The 24,121-nt window shown below is 46.0% G+C and overlaps 1 protein-coding gene and 1 long non-coding RNA gene across 2 annotated transcripts in view; one reads left to right on the top strand and one right to left on the bottom strand.

Moving 5' to 3' along the window:
* Window positions 1-12,116: 12,116 nt before the first annotated feature.
* Window positions 12,117-24,121, top strand: part of LOC309352202 — a 206,979-nt gene continuing 194,974 nt past the window's right edge. The window contains exon 1 of the long non-coding RNA XR_014161126.1: window positions 12,117-12,146. This is a non-coding gene — a long non-coding RNA (uncharacterized lncRNA). The remainder of the gene's footprint in view (window positions 12,147-24,121) is intronic.
* Window positions 15,911-18,134, bottom strand: GADD45G (growth arrest and DNA damage inducible gamma). Its single transcript, XM_081881135.1, has 4 exons — window positions 17,842-18,134; window positions 17,501-17,632; window positions 17,097-17,310; window positions 15,911-16,691 (listed from the first exon to the last, which is right to left on the bottom strand). Exons 1-4 carry the CDS (start codon window positions 17,892-17,894, stop codon window positions 16,581-16,583), a joined length of 510 nt encoding a protein of 169 aa, XP_081737261.1. The 5' UTR covers window positions 17,895-18,134; the 3' UTR covers window positions 15,911-16,580.

Below are 24,121 nucleotides of genomic sequence, written 5' to 3'. Positions count from 1 at the left end.
TCCATGGCCATTTGATGTACCTTTGGGGACAATTAATTTGCTCATGAATTATCATTGAAACAGTTCATTATCCTGGAAAAACTGTTCTCTCTGCTGCTGTGCTCAGAGCACCCTATTGCGACGTTCGGAGCACCCATCATCTCACATTTATAGGATATTGACTGTGGAAAGGCATTCTGCCTCCGTTTCAGTGATCTTTGACGGTGATTTACCACTCCTACCATTCCTGTTCATGGAACATTTATTTGATTCTTGTTAATTTGTGACTCCATGCACATATTACATGTCTTCTGTTTATGAATTTTGAAACAGTATAGTGTTGTAAAAATATTGTCAGTATATTATTAGCTGACGTGTTGCTTGTTGTTGTTCAGAGTGTTCTGTTTTCTTTGGTGTTCCTGCTAACAATACAGTGGTACCTCGGGTTACATACGCTTCAGGTTACAGACTCCGCTAACCCAGAAATAGTACCTCGGGTTAAGAACTTTGCTTCAGGATGAGAACAGAAATCGTGCTCCGGCGGTGCGGCAGCAGCAGGAGGCCCCATTAGTTAAAGTGGTGCTTCAGGTTAAGAACAGTTTCAGGTTAAGAACGGACCTCCAGAACGAATTAAGTACTTAACCCAAGATACCACTGTAGTAGGTCCAGTCCCTGGAATTTCCACCTAGGTCTGGGAAAGAGTGTCTGAAATGCTGGGAACCTGATGCAGACAGTGTAGGTAATACTGAACTAGAAGGGCCTCACTCTGGTATATAAGGCAGCTTTTGATATTCCTAACCATCCGTTTATTCTGGCAAGGCCCCTATGTCTCTAACCGTAGCACAACAGTCAGACATTAATGAGGAGATACCTTTGCCTTCTCCACGCTGGGGGAAAGTTCACTGGTTGAATTGCAGCCCTGTTCTCCAGCTGTTGAAGGTACAAAAGCGTTGCTGGTAGAAAGCTGAAATCCTATGAATCAGCAACAGGCTGGGGTTTTCTGGAAGCCAAGTGTTTGCTGATCATTGCCCTGCCGTTGTCACTCCTTCCAGAAGCTAGCTGAAATAATTATAGTAGCAAAAGTGGGAAGGTGTCAAATGCTCTTAGAGTTTTTGGCATATTTCCCCCCATCGGCCTGATATATTTTTATATTCGGAAACCATATCTGGTAGGGGAAATGCTCCTGGAAGAAAATAGAATTGCTGGCAGCAGCACACATGGAAAGAAGAGGGCTCTTAAAGGCAATTATGTTGCATAATTGCCCCCCAAAGAGGAATAAAGAAATTGCCGTTTCTCTGCCATCCGTTCTAGGAGTTGCTCTGAAGAGCAAGGGGGAGATTTATGTAAGTGCATTTGGTAGATGTGAATTTGTGGTTGCAGTCTGTTTCTACTTCAATAGACGAGGGGCTACGGTTGATTTAAACCTCTTGCCATTCAGCTAAAATGACCAACATTTTTGTCACCGCTGGGCCAGACCAAAGCCTCACCTAATCTAGAATCCTGTTGTCACAGGAGCCAACCTAATGTCTATGGGGAGTCAACAAAACCAGGCCTGAGCACAGCCATGCTCTCCTCTCCGGGGATTCCCAACAACTGATATTCAGAGATATCTTGCCTCTGATATAGGAAGTAATATAGCTATCGCAGCTCAGAGCCTTATCCTTCATTCATTTCAGCATTGCTGCAATTGCTGGGACATGGATGAGATGGGGCCACTTGCTCGTTTCTGATGGAAAGAACTAACCCATATCGTCTTGGGGCCTTTGCCTGTGGGGCTCCTGAAGATTTTGGAGAACGGATCTCTCCAAGTTAGCCTGGTCCTGCGTAGAGCTTAAGCAAAAGCCAAACGCAGAGAAGAGGATATTTCTATGTGGCTTGTCGTGCCTTACACAGACCCCTTGGGCGAACAGTGCAAATTGTTTATGTGAAGACTTGTTTCTATATATGAAAGCAAAATTTTGGATTATTGTTATTATTATTAATTTATGACCCTGTAAGTATCTCCTCCACCATTGCTACAGAGTTAACATACTGTTGTACACCACCCCAGTGTGAGATTCAATCCCGGTGTGAGATTCCTAGGGTTCATGTTTCCTTTGGGATGAGGGACTGCGGAGACAGTGGTACCTTTAGCACAGGGGTAGGCAACGTAAGGCCCAGGGGCCGTATCCGACCCGCGGATGTTTTTACATGAGTAGAATGTGTCCTTTTATTTAAAATGCTTTTCTGGGTTATTTGTGGGGCCTGCCAGGTGTTTTTACATGAATAGAATGTGTGCTTTTATATAAACTGCATCTCTGGGTTATTTGTGGGGCATAGAAATTTGTTCATTTTCCCAAAAAATATAGTCCGGCCCACCACATGGTCTGAGGGATGGTGGACCGGCCCATGGCTGAAAAAGGTTGCTGACCCCTGCTTTATTATTTGCTTTATTACATCCTGAGCCTATGATGAAGGCATTCACAGAATCAACACCCTAAGTGCTTCTCCCATCGTCGCTGCCTTGGTTTCCAACAGAAATCAGGCATGGTTTTGCCTCTGTAGCTTCTCAACCTGCAGCTTCTAGCTTCTTGCTCACATAACTCAACTCTCCACTCTGCCTTTGCCTTTCTAACTATCAGTGAGTCAAAGGAGAGGGGCCTACCCATTTGTCATCTGGCACAGAAACACTTCCTTTGATACATTAATGACCCAGGACCATCGCCTCACCAGGAAGCGATGGATCCAGGAATTAGAAGGCGGCTCAGGAATACAGCCTGCCCGCACCAATTCGTAACAATATCCAAAGTTGCAAAGTTGCAGTCCGTCAATAGGTTCAAGGAGGAGTCATCAAGTGAGTGACAGCCACCATGATGCAGTCCAGGGATAGGAAACCTGTGGCCGGTGGCATAGCACTGGGGGAACCACAGGGACTGTTGCCCCGGGTGCAAAATTGTTAGGGGGCGCAAAATCGCAATACCTGGTGCTGCCTCAATACAGCTGCCTACTTCCGTCACTGGGCTCCATTGAAAACAGCTCCTCCTTGCGAAACAGAAAGTGACTTCTCCAGACAACGGAACAACTATTCTTATCTCTGCGTTTGTAATCTTCTGGGTGAGGCAGTTGAAAGCACATGCGTACTCCTCCCATTTCCCTCTCACCCACCCACCCTTCCGCGCAGCCCTGAGCACTGGCAACCCACGATACGCCACTGCCTGTGTTTCCCAAGACCAGTGGTCAGGGATGATGGGAGCTGGACTCTCAACATCTGGAATCCTAGTGCAAAGGGTTGGATTTGAACTAGTGAGAGTGCAGTTCGAATTCCCACATGGTTATGAAGCTCGCGGGGTAGCACTGGGCCTGTTACTATTTCTCAGCCTACTTTTGATTGGTTTATTACGGCCATTGGCCCATATCTAAAAACAATACATCAAAATTTATCCATAAACAATACAATTTAAACAGTTCCAAGTTAAAACACCCCTATAAAACCAGTTTTACTTCAATTAAGTAAACTATACACAATAAGCTCCCTCTATGTCAACCGCAATTCAAATCCCTCAGCTTTTGGGGGATATGCGTCTTAGTTCTGGCACTTATTGATTCTCAGCCTACTTTATCTCATAAAGTTGGTGTGTGTGTGGATTGTGGGGGGCAGGGAGAACAATGTACATTGTCCTGAGTCCCATTTGCATAAATATAATATGTAAATGTCAAAAAAATCTAATGAAGAGAGATTACATTATGTATCACTGAGTCTTGATACATAATGTGAGCCCTGAAAGTGCAGCCACTATAATACATGGATGCCTTGGGGTTCAAAATCTCTGGTAAAGTCTCTCTCTTTTTTGTATAAAACAAGGCACTACGTGTTTTAAAGCCAAGCAAGCCAACCTGGGGGTTTTATATGGTTAAAAAAGCTATGGAGTGAATTTAGGAGACTGATTTTTAATTCCGAAGAGAACAGTCTGTACAGTACTACCCTATAACATGCACCTATAATTTAATTGTTTAGTACAAGTCATGCAGACTTGGTTGTTATTATTTGCTGCTGTTGTTTTTAGAAGTTTGAAATAATGTGCAACTTTGCAAAAGAAAATGTGAAGGACAGAGAATATATGGAACTGCATGAGGGCAACCAAGGTTGTGTTTCCATTGGGAATCCCAGTTTCCTCACTGCCAAAGGCATACATCCTTCTAAACACAGTTGTGTGGGGTAGATTTTGTCCCTGATTGAGAGAACTGATCTAAAAAGTAGGGAAAGTTGTGGGTCTGTGAGTGAGATCCACAGAATCCAGTGGGACTTCCTTCAAAATATAAATAAATGTTCAGGCTGCTGCTGCTGCAGCTTGAGGAAGGCTGCTGTACTGGAACATCAATTCTGCAATATATTTCAGGGTGGAAACCCTGGCAAGTTTTATAGTAATACAGTCTCTATTATTATTATTATTATTATTATTATTATTATTATTATTATTAGAATTAATATACTGCCCTATATCCAGGGGTCTCAGGGCAATTCACAGAATAAAATCAAGATATAAAACCATAAAATACCTAATAAAAATAAAAACAACAACTCAATAGCACCACACACACACAAAAAAACACATAGGAAGTAAATCAGTTCAACCAAAGGCCTGGTTAAAAAGGAACATTTTTGCCTAAAGGCGCCTAATTAAACCCTCCAAAACTTCATCTCCAAAACTTGTCAGATTTAGACCTCTCCCTAATGCAGGAATCATTTGCCCAACATGAGGTACAAACCCATGACCTTGAAATTAAGAGTCATGTTCTACCAACTGAGCTATCCTGGCTAGGATATAGTTCCTGAGCAGCGTGTGTAAAATCCAGTCTGAGGAAAATATCTGTAGCCAGAGAAGGAAGTCTCTGAGCTTAGTTTGAAAGACAGTGATTAGTGATTAGATTTAGGAGTATGCAGACAAGAGGAAAACTGGGAAGCTGATTTGGGGACAGCTGAACTACAGAACACACTATTTGGGTCTCCATTCAGTGAGAAGGGGAAAGAACTTCTGGAGAAAGAGAAGAATCCCAAACCAGTTGGAGGGGTATGGTGATCCCCTGTTCTGTTATTGCACTAGAGGAGACAGAAAGTACCACCTTGTTTAGAAACCTGTAAGGTAAATGTAAAGGGACCCCTGACCATTAGCTCCAGTTGTGGATGACTCTAGGGTTGCGGCGCTCATCTTGCTTTATTGGCCGAGGGAGCCAGCATACAGCTTCCGGGTTATGTGGCCAGCATGACTAAGCTGCTTCTGGCAAACCAGAGCAGCGCATGGAAACACCGTTTACCTTCCCACCGGAGCGATACCTATTTATCTACTTGCACTTTAACATGCTTTCAAACTGCTAGGTTGGCAGGAGCAGGGACCAAGCAATGGGAGCTCACCCCGTCATGGGGATTCGAACCACCGACCTTCTGATCGGCAAATCCTAGGCTCTGTGGTTTAACCCACAGCACCACCCACGTCCCTTTAGAAACCTGTAACACCCACCAATTTTTTTTATATGGGGGCATGCCTCAACCAGCCTTCCTCAACCTGTTTTGGCCTATAGCTTCTATCATCCATTGGCCATGCTGGCTGAAGGCTGGAGGAGACAAACCTCGCCATTCAGAGGGTCCTGCTGAACCATGGAAGAGTGGCTTGCAAGAACAGATGAGAGCATCATCAGAGATAAGGTGAAGGGACCCCTGACCATTAGAACCAGTTGTGGCCGACTTTGGGGTTGCGGCGCTCATCTCGCTTTATTGGCCTAGGGAGCCGGTGTACAGCTTCCGGGTCATGTGGCCAGCATGACTAAGCCACTTCTGGCGAACCAGAGCAGCGCATGGAAACACTGTTTACCTTCCCACCGGAGCGATACCTATTTATCTACTTGCACTTTAACATGCTTTCAAACTGCTAGGTTGGCAGGAGCAGGGACCGAGCAATGGGAGCTCACCCCGTCGTGGGGATTCGAACCACCGACCTTCTGATCGGCAAATCCTAGGCTCTGTGGTTTAACCCACAGCACCACCCACGTCCCTTTAGAAACCTGTAACACCCACCAATTTTTTTTATATGGGGGCATGCCTCAACCAGCCTTCCTCAACCTGTTTTGGCCTATAGCTTCTATCATCCATTGGCCATGCTGGCTGAAGGCTGGAGGAGACAAACCTCGCCATTCAGAGGGTCCTGCTGAACCATGGAAGAGTGGCTTGCAAGAACAGATGAGAGCATCATCAGAGATAAGGTGAAGGGACCCCTGACCATTAGAACCAGTTGTGGCCGACTTTGGGGTTGCGGCGCTCATCTCGCTTTATTGGCCTAGGGAGCCGGTGTACAGCTTCCGGGTCATGTGGCCAGCATGACTAAGCCACTTCTGGCGAACCAGAGCAGCGCATGGAAACACTGTTTACCTTCCCGCCGGAGCGATACCTATTTATCTACTTGCACTTTAACATGCTTTCAAACTGCTAGGTTGGCAGGAACAGGGACTGAGCGACGGGAGCTCACCCCGTCGTGGGGATTCGAACCGCCGACCTTCTGATCGGCAAGTCCTAGGCTCTGTGGTTTAACCCACAGCGCCACCCGCATCCCGCCATCAGAGATAGCCAACATAAAAAAAAAACACCAGGTCAGGATTTGGATCTAGATAGCAAGTGTGTTAGCACATGCACACGATTTAGACCAACGTCAGAAATTGCCAAGATGGCTGTCAGGTATACAGGCCAGGGGAGCCGGAATGCAAAATCAGGGATACAGGGCTCACTAGCAGCAGAGAATTGCAATTGCAAGGGACAGGAACATGACTGATGGATGATGCTCATGCAAAGGGCAGAGTCTAAGGTGGAGAATTGCCATGCCCAACAAGGGGAATTGTACATAGAACTGGCCAGGCTAGTATCTTAAGGGTTAAAAAATGCTGGTAAAGACCTACAATCCTTAGTATGGCAAGCACATGGCTTTTGGGCTCAACATACCTCTTAAGGCTAGCAGCACCTGCCTGGAAAGGCAGTTGTTGTTATGCTAAATACCAGAATAATCTGCAGGGGACAAAGAATTCCTCCTTAAGCTGATTGTCTTTAAAAATGTGGGGAGAAAGTGAATAGTATAAGCAATAGTTTTTATCAGAGTTTTCGCCTGTTGTGCACACCCAATCTCCTTTGTGGGACAGTGGGAGTGTATTGCACACACATGAAAGCAGTTTTTCAAAGAGACATTATTCTCTGGTAAGTGTGTCATTCTTTTACAATCCAAAAGCATGCAAGGTATGTGGGTGGATAAAGAAAAAGCACATGCCTGTAGGAGGAGCTTGTGATTCCTTGCCACAGCATACTTTTGCTGTTTACCGGATTGAACAACCACCAATAAACCTGCTATGCAAACTCAACAATGAAAGGCGAACCACACGATACAGCAGCCTCCCTTGAAGCATTTGACAGCAGGTGAATGCTCAAATCCTTGCATGGTCCTAATAATAATAATAGCCATTTTAACTCTGCTCATAGAAAACGAGCATGTTAGCATCCTTGACATGCTAGTTCAGTATATTCTGGGAGTAATCAGAAAATAGATCCTTCATGTCCCTGCAGATTAATATGATATCAAAGAATTGTAGAGTTGGAAGGGATCCTGTGGATTCCTGCAATGCAGGAATATGCAGCTGTCCTATATGGGGATCGAACCTGCAACCTTGGCGTTATCAGCACCATGCTCTAACCAGCTGAGCTATCTGATATTGTCCAGCAACAGAAGCCTTGTGTTTGGCTTTCAGAGCCAATGGTATCTCCAGTGCTGAATGAATCAGTTCACCAATGCTGGATAATCGCAAAGCTGAAACGACATGTTCCCAGAGAGAAAGTGAGTGTGTCACTTTGGTCGGTGCTGTATTTAGGAGAGCTTAATTTAGCTATGAGGCGCACTCGGTAGCCTTTGATCTATCTTCCTGGATTGTACTGAAGATAAATGAAATGAGCCCCTTTGCAGATTGGTGTGTGTTAGGGGTTATCAACCTATTAATGCTTCTGTCCATAAATTATTTCCATGTATTTATTTATATGATATAACACAATTATTTATATCCCATCTTTCCATCAACAGACGCCCAAGGCCTTGATCTTGAAAATATGAAAAGTGAAATGAATCACTGGCACATTTGATTACACCTCAAAGAATAAAATGAATTTATTGCACAAGTCTCCTTTAGACTGGTTCTTGTGGGGGTTTGTCACAGCTACTTTAACAGATTCACTCGATTTAGGACCCCATTTGTACACAGGCTGTTGACCTTTGTATGAATGCATCCATGCAGAGTACAATGCATAGATACTATCCAGACCCATCTCATTCCTGATTATTTAGGTCATTAGACAGGCTCCCAGTAATATTATATATTCTGAACCTGAGACAGTATGTAATCTGACTGCACTTCTGCTGCTGACATTTGATGACCAGGGGATTTGAGAGCTGGGAAGCCATGAACTTAGTGAACCTAGCCTGGTTTCTTTCATCTGCCTGACCAGAGCCCTCTAGCATACATCCAAGTGGAACAAAGGGACTTGGCCTGAACATGCACACCTTAGGATCAAACATGGAACTTGTGTGCATGTGCATATACGCACACACGCACGCACACACACACACACACACACACCCCAAATGCATAGCTGTCAACTTTTCCCTTTTTTTAAAGGAAATTCCCTTATTCTGAATAGGATTCCTCGCAAGAAAAGGGAAAAGTTGACAGCTATGCCCAAATGGGATGTGGGTGGCGCTGTGGTCTAAACCACTGAGCCTCCTGGGCTTGCCGATCAGAAGGTTGGCGATTCGAATCCCTGCGACGGGGTGAGCTCCTGTTGCTCTGTCCCAGCTCCTGCCAACCTAGCAGTTCAAAAGCATGCCAGTGCAAGTAGATAAATGGGTACTACTGCGGCAGGAAGGTAAATGGCGTTTCTGTGCGCTCTGGTTCTGTCACAGTGTTCCGTTGCGCCACATGACCCGGAGAGCTGTCTGTGGACAAACGCTGGTTCCCTCGGCCTGAAAGCAAGATGAGCACCGCAACGCCATAGTCACCTTTGACTAGACTTAACCATCCAGGAGTCCTTTACCTTTTACCTTCACCTACATGCCAAATGAGAGCAGGGGGCTTGCAACTATGTGCACATATGCCCTATTTTATTCTACCCCTTTGGGGGACATATGGATGTGCACCTGGCTAAGATCATATTTGTGACAGCTACCTGCAGAGGTGCAACCTTGATTCTCTAACCTACCATGTGTAGAATTTCACACTGGTGCAAAGACTGAATGTTCCTAAACAGTCTATTGGCATGGGTAGGCAAACTAAGGCCCGGGCGGCCGGATCTGGCCCAATCGCCTTCTAAATCCGGCCCGTGGACGGTCTGGGAATCAGCGTGTTTTTACATGAGTAGAATGTGTCCTTTTATTGAAAATGCATCTCTGGGTTATTTGTGGGGCATAGGAATTTGTTCTTTTTTTCCCTTCAAAATATAGTCCGGCCCCCCCACAAGGTCTGAGGGAAAGTGGACCAACCCCCTGCTGGAAAAGTTTGCTGAGTCCATAGCTGTCAACTTTTCCCTTTTCTTGCAAGGAATCCTATTCAGAATAAGGGAATTTCCCTTAAAAAAGGGGGAAAGTTGACAGCTATGCTCTGGACTATGGCATCTAGCTCCAGCCAAATCAGGACTCCTGCTATGCAGAAAGTTGCCCTTATCTAGAATAGGTGTGCATATGAGTAAACAGGATTACTTGATTATATCAGATGCTGGAATGGGAACAGCACACCCAAACCGAATGCCCATTCACATGCATTCAAATGCAGACCAGGGTGAATTTGCAGTCTGTGTACATTCCAAGGTGCCTCTGCATACACATTCAGGCGCAGCCCTTTTGTTTGCACACAACTAGAGCTGCACTGGAGTTGGAATGCCTGAAAATTCCTAGGTGCAGAAGAAGTCTATTCCCTGCAATGGTCTCCTTGGAAACCAAGCACAGTTCAGAACATGGTAGAACTTCCAGCATCCTATCACAGGCAAGCATTCAAGTGGTTAAGAAATCCATATTGTTGGGGATAATTCAGATGGAAACTGCCAGGTGTCAAAAAAAGGCTATTTATGTACACCACTACTGCAGCCTGTGTTTTGTTAGCCCAAAAATGGAAAACGAGCGAAATCCTAACTAAAGAAGAATGGCAACCTAAACTGATGGAATATGTGCAGCTTGCGAATTTAACATATAGAATAAGAGAACAAGAATAACATATGTTTAGAGAAGGTTGGAAAATCTTTATTGAATATATGGGGGAGGGAATTGTGTACACTTGAAAACGTTGGCAGCATTAAGATAAATTCAACAGTGTAAATAAGTTTTGATGGGTGTACTAATGGCATACTGATTGGTTTAGTCTATGTAAAAGATGCAGGGATTTATGTTATGCAAAATGAAACATGGAAAGAGAGGAAGGGAAGTCATTGATACTTTAAGGTTGTTTAAATGAATATTCTAAACTGTAAAACAGAAAATTTAATAAAAGTGTGTGTGTGTGTGTGTGTGTGTGTGTGTGTGTGTGTGTGAAATGCACACAGCTTTTACACGTATCTGCTCAATAGTGTTGTATGGCTGAAATGGGTCCCAAAAGTCACAATGCAGTGTTGGGCCCCATGTCTTTTAACAGGGGTTGGGTGCCAAATCCACCCCCCATTTAAAATTAGTCTCCTTCAGAACAACTTTGCAATAGCATGGTGAAGGAACCATTACCTAACATTTGGGGCGCATCATTCACCTTGTTAATGTTCTGTCCTATGCAGAAAGAATGGCTCATCTCAGCCTAGTTGGAAGGGAGCACATAGTAAACACAGGTGGAACCTGGGTGTGGTGTTTCAGTTCCAAGAGATACCAGTGCCTCTGAAGGACCAGTTGCCATGACCCAAAAAGGGTGCCTACATTAGCTTTGCCATACCATCACCATTCCGAACTTGTTATTGGAATGGTGCCTGCCTCCTAGAATATTTCCCAAATATGTACAGCTGAAGACCATATGAGCCCAGCCTCTAGCATGCATAGGCTAACTAAAAATTAAATCCCTCTCCGATGGATCTGCTTAAGCTACAGGAATGCAGTTAGTCTTGCACCCTGTCCTGTGAAACTCAAGCTACATTGCCATCATTATTTGGGCAGGGGGTGGGTTTGCCATGTAACGTACTACAGGCTGGTGTAGTTATGTATTAAGTATTAACTGGATTTTGCCTTTCCCAGTTGGATTTCAAACCATATTTCCGCAACTACTAAATGCTAATATGAACGGTCATCTGCAAGCATTAGAGTGGATTCCTGCAAGAGTCACAAATACATTCAAAGGCAGGCCATATAGTACTGGCTTCCTCAACCTCAGCCCTCCAGATGTTTTTGGCCTACAACTCCCATGATCCCTAGCTAGCAGGACCAGTGGTCCGGGATGATGGGAACTGTAGTCTCAAAACATCTGGAGGGCTAAGGTTGAGGAAGCCTTCTATAGTATGTGAGTGTGAAAGCCAGCATGGCATAGACATTAAGTTGAAATTATTATTATTATTATTATTATTATTATTATTATTATTATTATTATTATTATTTACTTATACCCCACTCATCTGGCCGGGCCTCCCCAGCCACTGTGGGCAGCTCTCAACAAAGTATTAAAAACACAATAAAACATCAAATGTTAAAAACTTCCCTAAACAGGGCTGCCTTCAGATGTCTTCTAAAAGTCAGATACAGTGGACGTTCGGGTTGCAAACCTGATCCGTGTGGGATGCACGTTCACAACCTGCAGCGTTCACAACCTGCAGCAGCGTGTCTGTGCACACGTGGGTTGCGATTCGGCGCGTCTGTGCATGCGCAGCCACCGAAACCCAGAAGTAACCCATTCCGGTACTTCCGGGTTTCAGCGGTCTGTAACCCAAAAAAACACAACCTGAAGCGTCTGTAACCCGAGGTATGACTGTAGTTGTTTCTTTCCTTGACATCTGATGGGAGGGCGTTCCACAGGGCGGGTGCCACCACCGAGAAGGCCCTCTGCCTGGTTCCCTGTAACCTCACTTCTCGCAGTGAGGGAACCGCCAGAAGAATGTAGACACTGGACCTCAGTTTCCGGGCTGAACGATGGGGGTGGAGACGCTCCTTCAGGTATACTGGGCCAAGGCCGTTTAGGGCTTTAAAGGTTACAAAAGCAATAGCCACCGTCCCCAAATCAAGATGACACCCCAACACAGATCATCTGCAGAGATTGTCACTATTACAACTGACACATGCGGTTTGGGGCATTTTTTCTAGAGAAGACCCAGGGTAAGAATCATAGAATCATAGAATCATAGAGTTGGAAGAGACCACAAGGGCCATCGAGTCCAACCCCCTGCCAAGCAGGAAACACCATCAGAGCACTCCTGACATATGGTTGTCAAGCCTCTGCTTAAAGACCTCCAAAGAAGGAGACTCCGCCACACTCCTTTGCAGCAAATTCCACTGTCGAACAGCTCTCACTGTCAGGAAGTTCTTCCTAATGTTTAGGTGGAATCTTCTTTCTTGTAGTTTGGATCCATTGCTCCGTGTCCGCTTCTCTGGAGCAGCAAAAAACAACCTTTCTCCCTCCTCTATGTGACATCCTTTTATATATTTGAACATGGCTATCATATCACCCCTTAACCTCCTCTTCTCCAGGCTAAACATGCCCAGCTCCCTTAGCCGTTCCTCATAAGGCATCGTTTCCAGGCCTTTGACCATTTTGGTTGCCCTCCTCTGGACACGTTCCAGTTTGTCAGTGTCCTTCTTGAACTGTGGTGCCCAGAACTGGACACAGTACTCCAGGTGAGGTCTGACCAGAGCAGAATACAGTGGCACTATTACTTCCCTTGATCTAGATGCTATACTCCTATTGACCTGGAGTGCGGAAATCTGGGAAGCAGGAGAGATCTGATGAACTTCAGAGACAGCACTACAGAAGGCTCCTTCATACCATTATCTGGAATTCTGAACAAGCAAGTGTATCATAGGATTAGGGTGCGAGTAAAATTTGGAGTGAGCTGCCTGTAAAAAAATAAAATAAAACATTGGTCTGATTTTGCGTCATTCTCTGACCTCTTTTACAGGGCATCTTACAATGTGGCTGAAACAATGTCACTTCGGGGCAAATAGTGCCTGGAATGTTGTTTTGCTTTCCTGCTTAGAAGAATGAAGTGTAACTTTTCTCTTGACAACTATAACTTGTGTACACAACAATTTGGACAAACTGGGCAAGTTAGTTCTCTGATTATAATACAATATGCCTGCTTTGTTTTAAAGACTTGCTTCCATCTTATCGGCTCAGCCGTTTATTAAGTTATTCGAGGTCATAGCTTATAGCCCATGCTTTGCAGAAAAGTTATTCTAGGATAGCCCGGAATACTGCCTTGTTTTCATATGGTCCTTGGCTGAAGAACTGATCAGGTGAAACGTGCAAGGTTCCTGAGAAAGAGAGCTCCGCACATTGCTTGAAAATGCAAAGAGGACTTCTTTGCACAGAATACTCTCCATCTAACACCTAATGCATGGCCTAAACTAATGAATCGAATGCAATCTTAAGCACGTTTATTCCAAAATGAACCATAAGCCCAGGAAATACCTGGTACTTAGCAGAAAAGGCTTTCAAATGATTTCAAGCCTCAACCTCTGTCATTTTCGAATACAGTGGTACCTCAGGTTAAGTACTTAATTCGTTCCAGAGGGACCTGAAACTATACTTAACCTGAAGCACCACTTTAGCTAATGGGGCCTCCTGCTGTCGCCGCACTGCCAGAGCACAATTTCTGTTCTCATCCTGAAGCAAAGTTCTTAACCCGAGGTACTATTTCTGGGTTAGCGGAGTCTGTAACCTGAAGCGTATGTAACCTGAAGCGTATGTAACCCGAGGTACCACTGCATAGCCGTTGACACGAAGCTCAGACCCTCCAAAGGTCCCTATTTTCCAGGGACATCCCAGATTTAGAGAAGCTGTCCCGGTTTCTGATTTGATCCTGGAATGTCCCACTTTTCCTTAGGATGTCCCTATTTTCATCGGAGAAATGTTGGAGGGTATGAAAGCTCTGCACAGAAAACTTGACTCAGTAATAGTTGATTACGACGTAGCTTGAGCACTTGTGTCAATTATCAACAGAGATTTCATTACAGCAAAGTTATTTCACTGATGTAAATAACTCCTGTTGCCATCACACATCGTTCGTATGGCATAGCTTCAGTAGCAAGTACAGCAGAATGCGTTTACACAACCGACTTTTGCCTATAAGTTGTTGTGTGTATGATGAAGCCGTAGCCAACTCTTGTTGTGTCAACAGCAACACTGAAAGGTTTTGCATGGTCAGTGCCTTCTGCCTCTGCCATACCTTATACAGTTAAAGCAAATACCAAGAGGAACTATGGAATGTCATTCACATGACCACGCTTAGAAACAGAATGTTTCAAATTCCATTGGCTGGGCAGCAAGTTATCTTTGTTCCAAAATGCAACCAGCCTTTCAGCTCTGAGCACTAAACAAAGGCATGGGCAGCAGGTGATATCATAATGTCTCAGATGCCTGTATCACAGTGTTCTCGTCCTGGACTGGGTGTGGAACTAAAAAGGCAACTTGTGTGCTACCAGTGCCCTTACAGGCATCTAATGCCACTTATGCCTTCGACAATGTTCTTAACGCTGCCACTTGGCTGTTCTTTTGCTTCTGCAGCAGGACTTTAAAACAAATGAATTATTGCAGACAAATGTGGCTGTCCGATTCAAAACCAAGGTGAAATGCAAACTGGCTACTTTTTTGCCAGAAATCCGAGTGACCACACAGACTACTTTTAGCAACATTTTCCCCCTTCCTTTAGAGAGGAAAAAAACCCCCACTGTTTTATTCATTGAAATAGTGCATGTAGACAATTGGGAAACTGAAATGACAGCTTCTTTTGTTCCAGCATATGGCAGACAGACAAGAAGCCGACAGCTTGAGGCAGATGCAAGCTATTGGCACTCCATCTGCATATTTCCAATGCAATTGTGTCTGGGGTTTGAGGCTGAAAAGTCTGGATCTTAAAAAGAAAAAGAAAAAAATCTAGACTTGTACAGGGTAGAAAGTGACTGAACAAAATGTAACAGTGGCTCGTGAAATACATAGTTTCTCCCAAAACTTTTAATCATCGCAGCTGAATGTTAGAGGCAAGTAGCTTTGATACCAATGCTAAGCATCTGAAACTGTACAACTATTTTTGTGGTTTTTATTATTTCAGCTTTTAAATATTCAGCTGCCTAGGAACATGTGCTGTGTCTTTTTAAGTGCATGACAAAAGACCATTGCCCAGAACAGAGCTTATTAAACATGCAGCTCTTCAGTCTTGCAAGCTGTTGCGATAAACAGCTGTTGCCATGGGTTGGGTGAGAGGTCAAGTCATTTCAAATAGAAGTCATATACCCTTTTGTCCAGCCATCATCAGCGGTTCAGATATTTTCAGCTGATAAGAGATCAGTGGGCCACTCGCATTGTAGTTTTGACCAGTAAATTTTTACTTTTACCTACTCAAGCTAAACCATATGCATCTTTTTAATGACAAACTTGCGTAAACCACAGAAAGGCAGCCCAGGGAAGTGTGTTGATTTCTATGGCATACACATCAACCGTTAAGTGCTTTTCCAGGCACATGTTGTAGATAAAGCCCCACACAACTGTAAAAAACCCAGGCAACTGTGCTTAAGTCCACTTTAAGTGCACGTAACTGTGTGTTAAGATTGTGACCCAAGCATTGCTTCTCTGCAGTACCTTTAAGATGACTTAAACAGCCCTCTCCGCATTCTGTTTACAGCCCATTTCTATATTTTACTCCACTGACTGTTGTTTTGGATTCTTCCCCCACCAGCTGGCAAGCAAGACCACCACCACACGAAAGTTGGTTATCAAAAAATTTATTACAAATGTGTTAAGAATTTCAATAGCAGCATGAATTTCAGTTTAAAAGAATTATTGCAAGATTGGTTATCAATGCAGAATATAGTCCAAAAGACCTCCTCCGGTAGCTCAATCTGCATCAAAATCTCTGCAGAAATGCAATCGTACCAATGTCTTTTAAGAGTCCAGTCTCTTGGGGAAGGGGCTGGATGCCCCCCACCAGCAGTTTCTTGTTACAATACTGTGTCCATTCCTGCCCTTTCACCTATGTCCAGTTTTCAACTTTCACTCTGGCTTTCTAACATGAACATTCCACCTGACCTGGAAACCTGCCACAGTTTTTTTTTTCCCCACTCTTTTCTTCTGCTCCTAAAATAAAAACTGCAGTTCTTCTTCAGCTCCACAGATATGCCAGCTTCTCCAGCGCTGCAACATAGCGGAGAGACTCACTGCTGGTACAATCCACTCGCCTTTGCTTCTCTCTCTTTTTTTTTTCTCCCCACAAGAATCCACCACGTGCTGTGTCTGAGCGACTTAATCCAAGCTGTTGACCGGGCTAATCTCCAGAATCAGCCACTCGCTGGGTTGCCCAGATGTGGAGCTCCAAGGTGATAATGCAACAAAAAGGTTTCAACCTCTCCTGTGCACCGGCTACGTCAACACTGTCACCATCACTCGGGCAGGGTGATGTTGGGCACCCAGTCGTTGACATTTCGACTCTCTTCGCAAAACAAGTTCAGCTTGTCTAAGGCTGGGTCTTTCCAGGCATCCTCATTAGGATTCTGCAATAAAGAGAACAAAGATACATGAGTGAAAATCACAGTCCAAAACACAATACAGCAGGAAACTAAATCTGCTCACTGCTATGGAAAACAAAGCAGGCTATATATATGTCCAAAATTGCCACAACAGGGCTACTAATTCCTGAGGTACCAACGAAACACACTTTAGGAGATGTGCTTCCTTGGGAATGGGCCACCGGCAGAAGCACTTAAATCATGTCAGTGGCAGCTATTTGCTGGCCTAAGGTTGCTCTGGCACTATTTTGCTAACAAATGTGCTGCCTCAAAGAGATTCACAGGAGAAAATCCTGCCCGATGCCCAAGTGTTAAAGACAGGCATGGCATGCTATGGCACTGCGCAGAATAAAAGTGGGGCTTGCCCCTTACATGGCGCTGAAAACTCACCGTGATGAGGATGCAGTGGAGGTCTCTGGGCTCCCCGCCCTCCTCGCTGGCGCCCACAATCGCGGCCAGCTTCTGGATGTCGTTCACGCGCACAATGTCGATGTCGTTCTCGCAGCAAAAGGCTTGGATGAGAGTGAAATGGATCTGCAGGGCGATGTCGCCCTCGTCTTCCTCGTCCGCGGCCAGCACGCAGAAAGCGACCGTGTCGGGATCACTGCAGAGAGAGGGAAGGAGGAGAGCTTGCGATTAGCCACTTTAAAAGCGGAGATTCTTGCAAAAAAAAATAAAGCTTAGAGCTGTGCACTTTCTGCACTCTCTTCTTCCCGCCCGGATTCCCTCCCTTTTCCTGGTGTTGCGCAAGGCATGCAAAACAACAGGCGCGGTGCAAATGCCTAGATACTTACACATTCATCAGTTTTGCGGATTCGTAGACGCCCGCGGTGAGGCAGCCGCGGCGCTGCGACGAGACCAGCAGCTCCTGCAAAGCTTTGCCGGCCTTCTGCATCCGGTTGCCGGTGGCGGCGCTGCTAGAGCTACTGCAAACGACAAGAAGAGGGCAAGTGCCGTCAGTCGCGGGGAAACCTTTCCTGGCTTGCATTCCCAGCCCTCCATCCATCCATCCATCCGGCGGTACCCAACCCGCGCGCCCGCCTCCCTCCGCGCGAGACCCTTCCATCATAAGCCGCCGCAACCACCCGCCCATCTTCCCCATCCCGGGCTGAGCCTCTGCCCGGCGGATAGTTACCTGTCGCTAGTTTCCGGCATCGTCTCCTGCCCGTGAATTTCCTCCAAAGTCATAATGGTCCGAGACAGGCAAAAAAGCGGCAAGCCCCAAACAAGAACTGTTTCAACAGCAGCAAAAACCAGGCACCCAAAAAGTATCCACACAAAGGAAAAGGTTCTGCTCGGCGGCTGAAAGATCTCTCCCGGGAAAAAAAAAGAAAAGCGATCGGAAAATAGAGACAGCTAAGCACCGAAGCTCTCCGATCTCTGCTCCCTCTTAAAGTCCCCAGCGAAGTGTGAGCTGCCAGGAGCGCCGCGCGCCCTATTTATACGCTGCGGAGCTTCTGTGCCGGCAGCTGCTGGAATCTCGGCGGCGCTGATTGGCCAGGCTAGGGGTGTATTGTTATGCTAAGCAGGCGCTGGGGAGAAGCCGGCTCGTGCCAGGAGGCCACGTGGGAGACGGGGGGGGGGGGAGAAAGAGGGAGACCGTAGCCGTGGGGTGGAGGGGGACGGGGCGAGAGGGGGGGATTACAATGCCTCAAATCTGCCACTGCTGCTTTTGTTGTGATGTTACTAGGCAGACTGCAGAGCCGGCGTGCTTGATCTTTTAAAGGGGGTTGGGGGGTGTTGCTTCAGATGTGCATCTTTTTTTGCTGGGGTGTGTATATATACATATCTAAAGCTTTTTGCAAACTGTTGAAACAAGGAGAGCTTAAGCAACGCAGCAACTCCACTTGTGCGCAAAAAAAAAAAAAAAAAAAAATCATTTTACTGAAAATGCATCCCCAGTGTGGTTTCTAGGAATCGCTCCCCCTGAGTTTCTACTTTTGCAGCTCGCGACTGCCCCGCGCTATCTGCTTGAAAGGACTTTGGCCTTATTATTTTCATTTCATTTCTGCAGAGCGGACCCCCCCCTCTCCAAGCGTGCCCGGCTGCCAGCAAACAAGGCACAAAGCAGGGGTCCTGCAAAGTTCACCCGGGCGAGGGGGGGCCCCGTCCTGCGCCTGCCTCATCAGCTGCTGCGCGGAGCAGATTGTGGATGGCACACGCTGCTCGTTTGCATTTCTATGGAGAGGCGCACAATAGGCGAGGTCTGGCGTGTGGCAGTTTGGAGCGCACACAATCGGCGCTTTCTCCCCATTGCTGCACTGTCCACCTGCCACTGGGGCGCGGATTTGCTTTTGGCCGAAGGCGGCGGCGAAGGGGGGGTGGCACACACAATGGCCTGGCTCTCTTGTGTCGCCCAATCTGTTCTTGCTGATGAATGTCTCCACTGGCGCACGCTTCCAGTGTGCAATTGAATTTGGAGGCTTTCGAAGCACGCGATCGTCTCCTTTTCTCCAAAGGGGCCCCCATTCTTCCTTTGTTTTAACCCTTCCGAGACGCTTCGCTACATTGCGGGACACTGCCCCGGCGGCCTAGGCATGTGGCCAGCTTGGCCAGGCCAATCCGGAGTCATCAAGTTTGTGCTTGCTCCTGCCTGGGAGGCGCAAATGACCAGAAGCGCCCAGCTCCTTCTGACTTGCGCCACTTTCCCCCCTTGGGCACGCAGACTGTGCATTGCATTGCTCATAATTCCCCTTTCCAGTCAACCGCGCGTATCACGATCTGGTGTTTATTTTCTTCTGCTTTAAAATTCGGGCATCCTAGAATCCTCGTGGTGTTTCTCTTCCCCTTCCCCCCCATGCGTAATTCTGGACGAGGAGCGCTACCTACTGGATGCTGACGAGCATCTTTACGGGTATAAACTGACGTGCGGGAAGATCCAAAATTTCTAAGTGGGGAGCGGCGGGGCCTTGCAGAACATGCTTGCAAGCCAAAGAAGGGGCATGTGTTGCGCGCTAACCCCTTTGCAAATTCTCTCCCCTCTCTCTGGAAGCCTGAAGCCGGCTTGTCCTGGCATACAGAGGCAGCTGCTTCTTGCCTATTTTACTCTTTGAAAGGAGCGCGATGGTACTTGGGTGTGCGCCACCTTGTGGCTTCTTGGTGCTTTCAGCAGACCTTCCAAGTGTCCCTATTTTCCAAGGACGTCCCTGATTTAGAAAAGTCCGTTTCTGATGTGATCCTGGAATGTCCTGCTTTTCCTTAAAAAAGTAAAGGGACCCCTGACCATTAGGTCCAGTCGTGACCGACTCTAGGGTTGCGGTGCTCATCTCGCTTTATTGGCCGAGGGAGCCGACGTACAGCTTCCGGGTCATGTGGCCAGCATGACTAAGCCGCTTCTGGCGAAGCAGAGCAGCACACGGAAGCGCCGTTTACCTTCCCGCCGGAGTGGTACCTATTTATCTACTTGCAGTTTGATGTGCTTTCGAACTGCTAGGTTGGCAGGAGCAGGGACCGAGCAACGGGAGCTCACCCCGTCATGGGGATTTGAACCGCCAACCTTCTGATCGGCAAGTCCTAGGCTCTGTGGTTTAACCCACAGTGCCACCTGTGTCCCTCTGCTTTTCCTTAGGACGTCCCTATTTTCACTGGAGAAATGTTGGAGGGTATGGAGTTATCCAACCCCTGAGATATCTGAAGGCAGCCCTGTATAGGGAAGTGGGTTTTTTTTTAATGTTTAATGTTTTATTATGTTTTTATATATGTTGAAAGCTGCCCAGAGTGGCTGAGGCAACCCAGTAAGACGTGTGGGGTATACATAGTAAAATCATCATTGTGAAATGGGATGCCCCTATTTTCATGGGAGAAATGTTGGAGAGTATGTTCCAGTTTTCTTGTGCGCCAGCTGCTTCCACATGCATCTGAGCTTTCCCCCTTCTTTTGCAATGTCCACACGATGTTGTTGGCATCAAAATGCCGCCCTCTATTCCTCACTTTCTGCAGAAAATCTCAGGCATAAAAAGCCCTTCTGCCGACAACACACTTGCAATACCTGAATGCCTTGTTTACATTATTTTACCCGATGGCACCCAAAAGTAAACAGACCCAGAAGCACTTTATTACACACGATTGAACCACATGTTGAAACAGAAGTTAGCTCAGCCGATCACATTGGAGCTTCATGCTGGAAGATTTGATCATCCATCTGAATCATGTGGTATGCACAGCAGCTGAGATAAATCTGAAAATGACGTAGGCATGGAACTCTGCAAATCTTCCATCCCTTAACTCTTAACAGAATAGAAAGCTCACAGCACCCCAATGGCACTGTGCCACAAAAGGAAGTGCATTACATTTTCAAGGAGCTTGTAGGCTGTAGGCAAACATCCATATGCCAGGCTTCGTCATTAACAGGTTCATATCAGTCGACTTTGAAATTTTCCCTTGGAATTGAAAAAAACACACATTTCTCCCATTTTCATGTAGGAGTAAGATAAGGACATTTATCTTCCTCAAACTGACTCAGTTGCGGAGGGAAGATCTTGTTCGATCTTAGAGCTGTCGATCCCGGCGTGATTCGAACAGATTGGAGCAGTTCAGCAACTCTTTCAGGGTTTATTGTAGAAAACTGCTGATATGGAATTGGCTACTTCCGACATCAAAAAAACAAAGATCATGGCCACTGGTCCCATCACCTCCTGGCAGATAGAAGGGGAAGAAATGGAGGCAGTGAGAGATTTTACTTTCTTGGGCTCCATGATCACTGCATATGGTGACAGCAGCCACGAAATTAAAAAAACGCCTGCTTCTTGGGAGAAAAGCAATGACAAACCTAGACAGCATCTTAAAAAGCAGAGACATCACCTTGCCAACAAAGGTGCATATAGTTAAAGCTATGGTTTTCCCAGTAGTGATGTATGGAAGTGAGAGCTGGACCATAAAGAAGGCTGATCGCCGAAGAATTGATGATTTTGAATTATTGTGCTGGAGGAGACTCTTGAGAGTCCCATGGACTGCAAACCTATCCATTCTGAAGGAAATCAGCTCACTGGAAGGACAGATCCTGAAGCTAAGGCTCCAATACTTGGCCACCTCATGAGAAGAGAAGACTCCCTGGAAAAGACCCTGATGTTGGGAAAGATTGAGGACACAAGGAGAAGAGGACGACAGAGGACAAGATGGTTGGACAGTGTTGTTGAAACTACCAGCATGAGTTTGACCAAACTCCGGGAGGCAGTAGAAGACAGGAGTGCCTGGCGTGCTCTGGTCCATGGGGTCACGAAGAGTCAGACACGACTAAACGACTAAACAACTTCCGACATCTTTGGCACCTCTAGCCAGGAACCAGCTTGCATTTCTGCATTACATGAATTGATTTTCATTGCTTGGCCTTTTTGCACGTTGCCCTCAGACATTTTGGAGAAGGGTGTCAAGTAAAAAATATCGGAATGATCTCGGCAATCTGCGTGTCTGTGCCTATGCAGCCAAACGCACCTGCCAAGCAGGAAGCCTGGATAGCTCAATTGGTTAGAGCGTGGTGCTGATAACGCCAAGGTTGCAGGTTTGATTCCTGTATGGGACAGCTGTATATTCCTGCATTGCAGGGGGTTGGACTAGAATAGATGATCCCTTCCAACTCTACGATTCTGTGATCAGCAGGATTTTTGGGAGGGGACCCCAATATTTGCAAAAGTACAGTGGTACCTCTGGTTACATACTTAATTCGTTCCGGAGGTCCGTTCTTAACCTGAAACTGTTCTTAACCTGAAACACCACTTTAGCTAATGGAGCCTCCTGCTGCCGCTGCGCCACCGCTGCATGATTTCTGTTCTCATCCTGAAGCAAAGTTCTTAACCCAAGGTAACATTTCTGGGTTAGCGGAGTCTGTAACCTGAAGTGTATGTAACCTGAAGCATATGTAACCCGAGGTACCACTGTATAAAACAAAACAAAAAAATTGAGAAGATGTCCTCAGAGGAAGAACCCCCCTCCTCAAAAAAGAGAACTTAATAAGAACTTAATAAGTTGCTCTTGCTTTCTGGGAGGGCAGCATGGTTGTGAGTATGCTGGTGGCAGTGCTGGATTGTGCCCGCTGCTGCACCAGCACCACGCCACCCTCTCGGAAAGCCCACCTGTTATTACCAGTAACTGGTTTTCCAAGGCATACGGGACTGGTTTTCCACTGGGGCCTGAGCATGCCTAGTGACCACGGAAGGCTGTCTGACTATTAGAAGGGTCATTCCGCTGCTCTGAGATTCCGCTGCAAATGCTGTACATACAAAGAATCAAGAGCAGATTGCTTTGGCACCCAAAATCCTACACATGCCACTCCCCTTCTTGGTCAGTAAGAATATGATATTAATACATTTGATCACTATTTGTTGCCCCCTCGTGACATCTGCCTAAAGGTAGGGCCGGCTCTTCTGCGTCAACGCTGCAGATTAGCTGATGGTGGATTCCACTTCAATTCAGCATTGGTCAGCAATAAAGTTATTGTCCGGACATGTCCAGAGTCTGTTCCTCCAAGTTTCTTTTTTTATGGCTTCTCGTAAAGCAGATTTCCAGCTGCTCTTGTGAGTAGCAGCTCCTCTGTCCTTTGCTCATTCCTCTTTTGTAAAAGGCACATCTGTAGAGGCAAGCTGTGTGCTAGCGATTTTTAAGGGCAACAGAATCCATTTTAAACCATTAGTAATTTAGACCCATTTGCCCTCCTTAAAATCATTCACTCCTAATTTTAAACCTGTCAGAGCTAAAGAATTCTTTGATTTATTTATTTAAAAAGAAAAGAAAAGAATGGAGGAACTGTTACTTATCTTTGTCCAAGTAATATTTACAACTGAAGGGTGCCCTCTTGAGGACAGAATGATAATTGATCCTCATCTCGTTGTTTTTAGTGATAATCCTCCTTCCCCTTTCTCACATATCAAGGGTGCCCTGTCCTGGCATTTCCACTTGTGGGACCATCATGGGGGTTCCTGTTGTGTGTTTGTGTGACGCTCTGAGAGAGGGGCACTGCTAGGGTTCTAGGCACGATCTTCTCACCTGGTGGGGTGGAACTGAGAGCACTAACCTTGCAGAAAGGAAGCTCCTGCAGCCAATCGGAAGCTGCAGAACCCGAACCAATCGGATGTTCGGGTTCCAAAGAATGTTCGCAAACCGGAACAATCACTTCCGGGTTTGCAGCATTTGGGAGCCAAAACATTCGACTCACAAGGCGTTCGTGAACCAAGTACGGCTGTACTGGTATAGATGATTTCTGCAGGCATCCAAATTGTTTTCAACAGATGGTCACTTTTGCATGTCTTCAGCTATGTTACATGAACATAGTTTTAAATGTGCACTTCCTATTTCAGCTGGGGAAAACCCCCTGAAAGTTAAGTGATCTGCGGATTAATAGGTTACGGATGTAATCCAGCATTATTATCACTTTTTTCTGCTGGGATAGTCTTTTTAATGGGTCATGGTTTTTCAATATGCAT

The sequence above is a fragment of the Podarcis erhardii genome, assembly GCF_964252035.2.
Source record: "Podarcis erhardii genome assembly, chromosome: 11".
Taxonomy (NCBI): domain Eukaryota; kingdom Metazoa; phylum Chordata; class Lepidosauria; order Squamata; family Lacertidae; genus Podarcis; species Podarcis erhardii.
The sequence above is the reverse complement of the archived record's forward strand: the minus strand, read 5'-3'. Positions and strand labels throughout refer to the sequence as shown.

Bases quoted from the DNA above. Each gene is read 5' to 3' on its own strand.
- GADD45G (XM_081881135.1), bottom strand. From the start codon at position 17,894: ATGACTTTGGAGGAAATTCACGGGCAGGAGACGATGCCGGAAACTAGC. The intron at 17,633-17,841 runs GTAACTATCCGC...TGTCGTTTGCAG, and splicing joins ATGCCGGAAACTAGCGACAG to TAGCTCTAGCAGCGCCGCCA. The intron at 17,311-17,500 runs GTAAGTATCTAG...CTCTCTCTGCAG, and splicing joins TCCGCAAAACTGATGAATGT to TGATCCCGACACGGTCGCTT.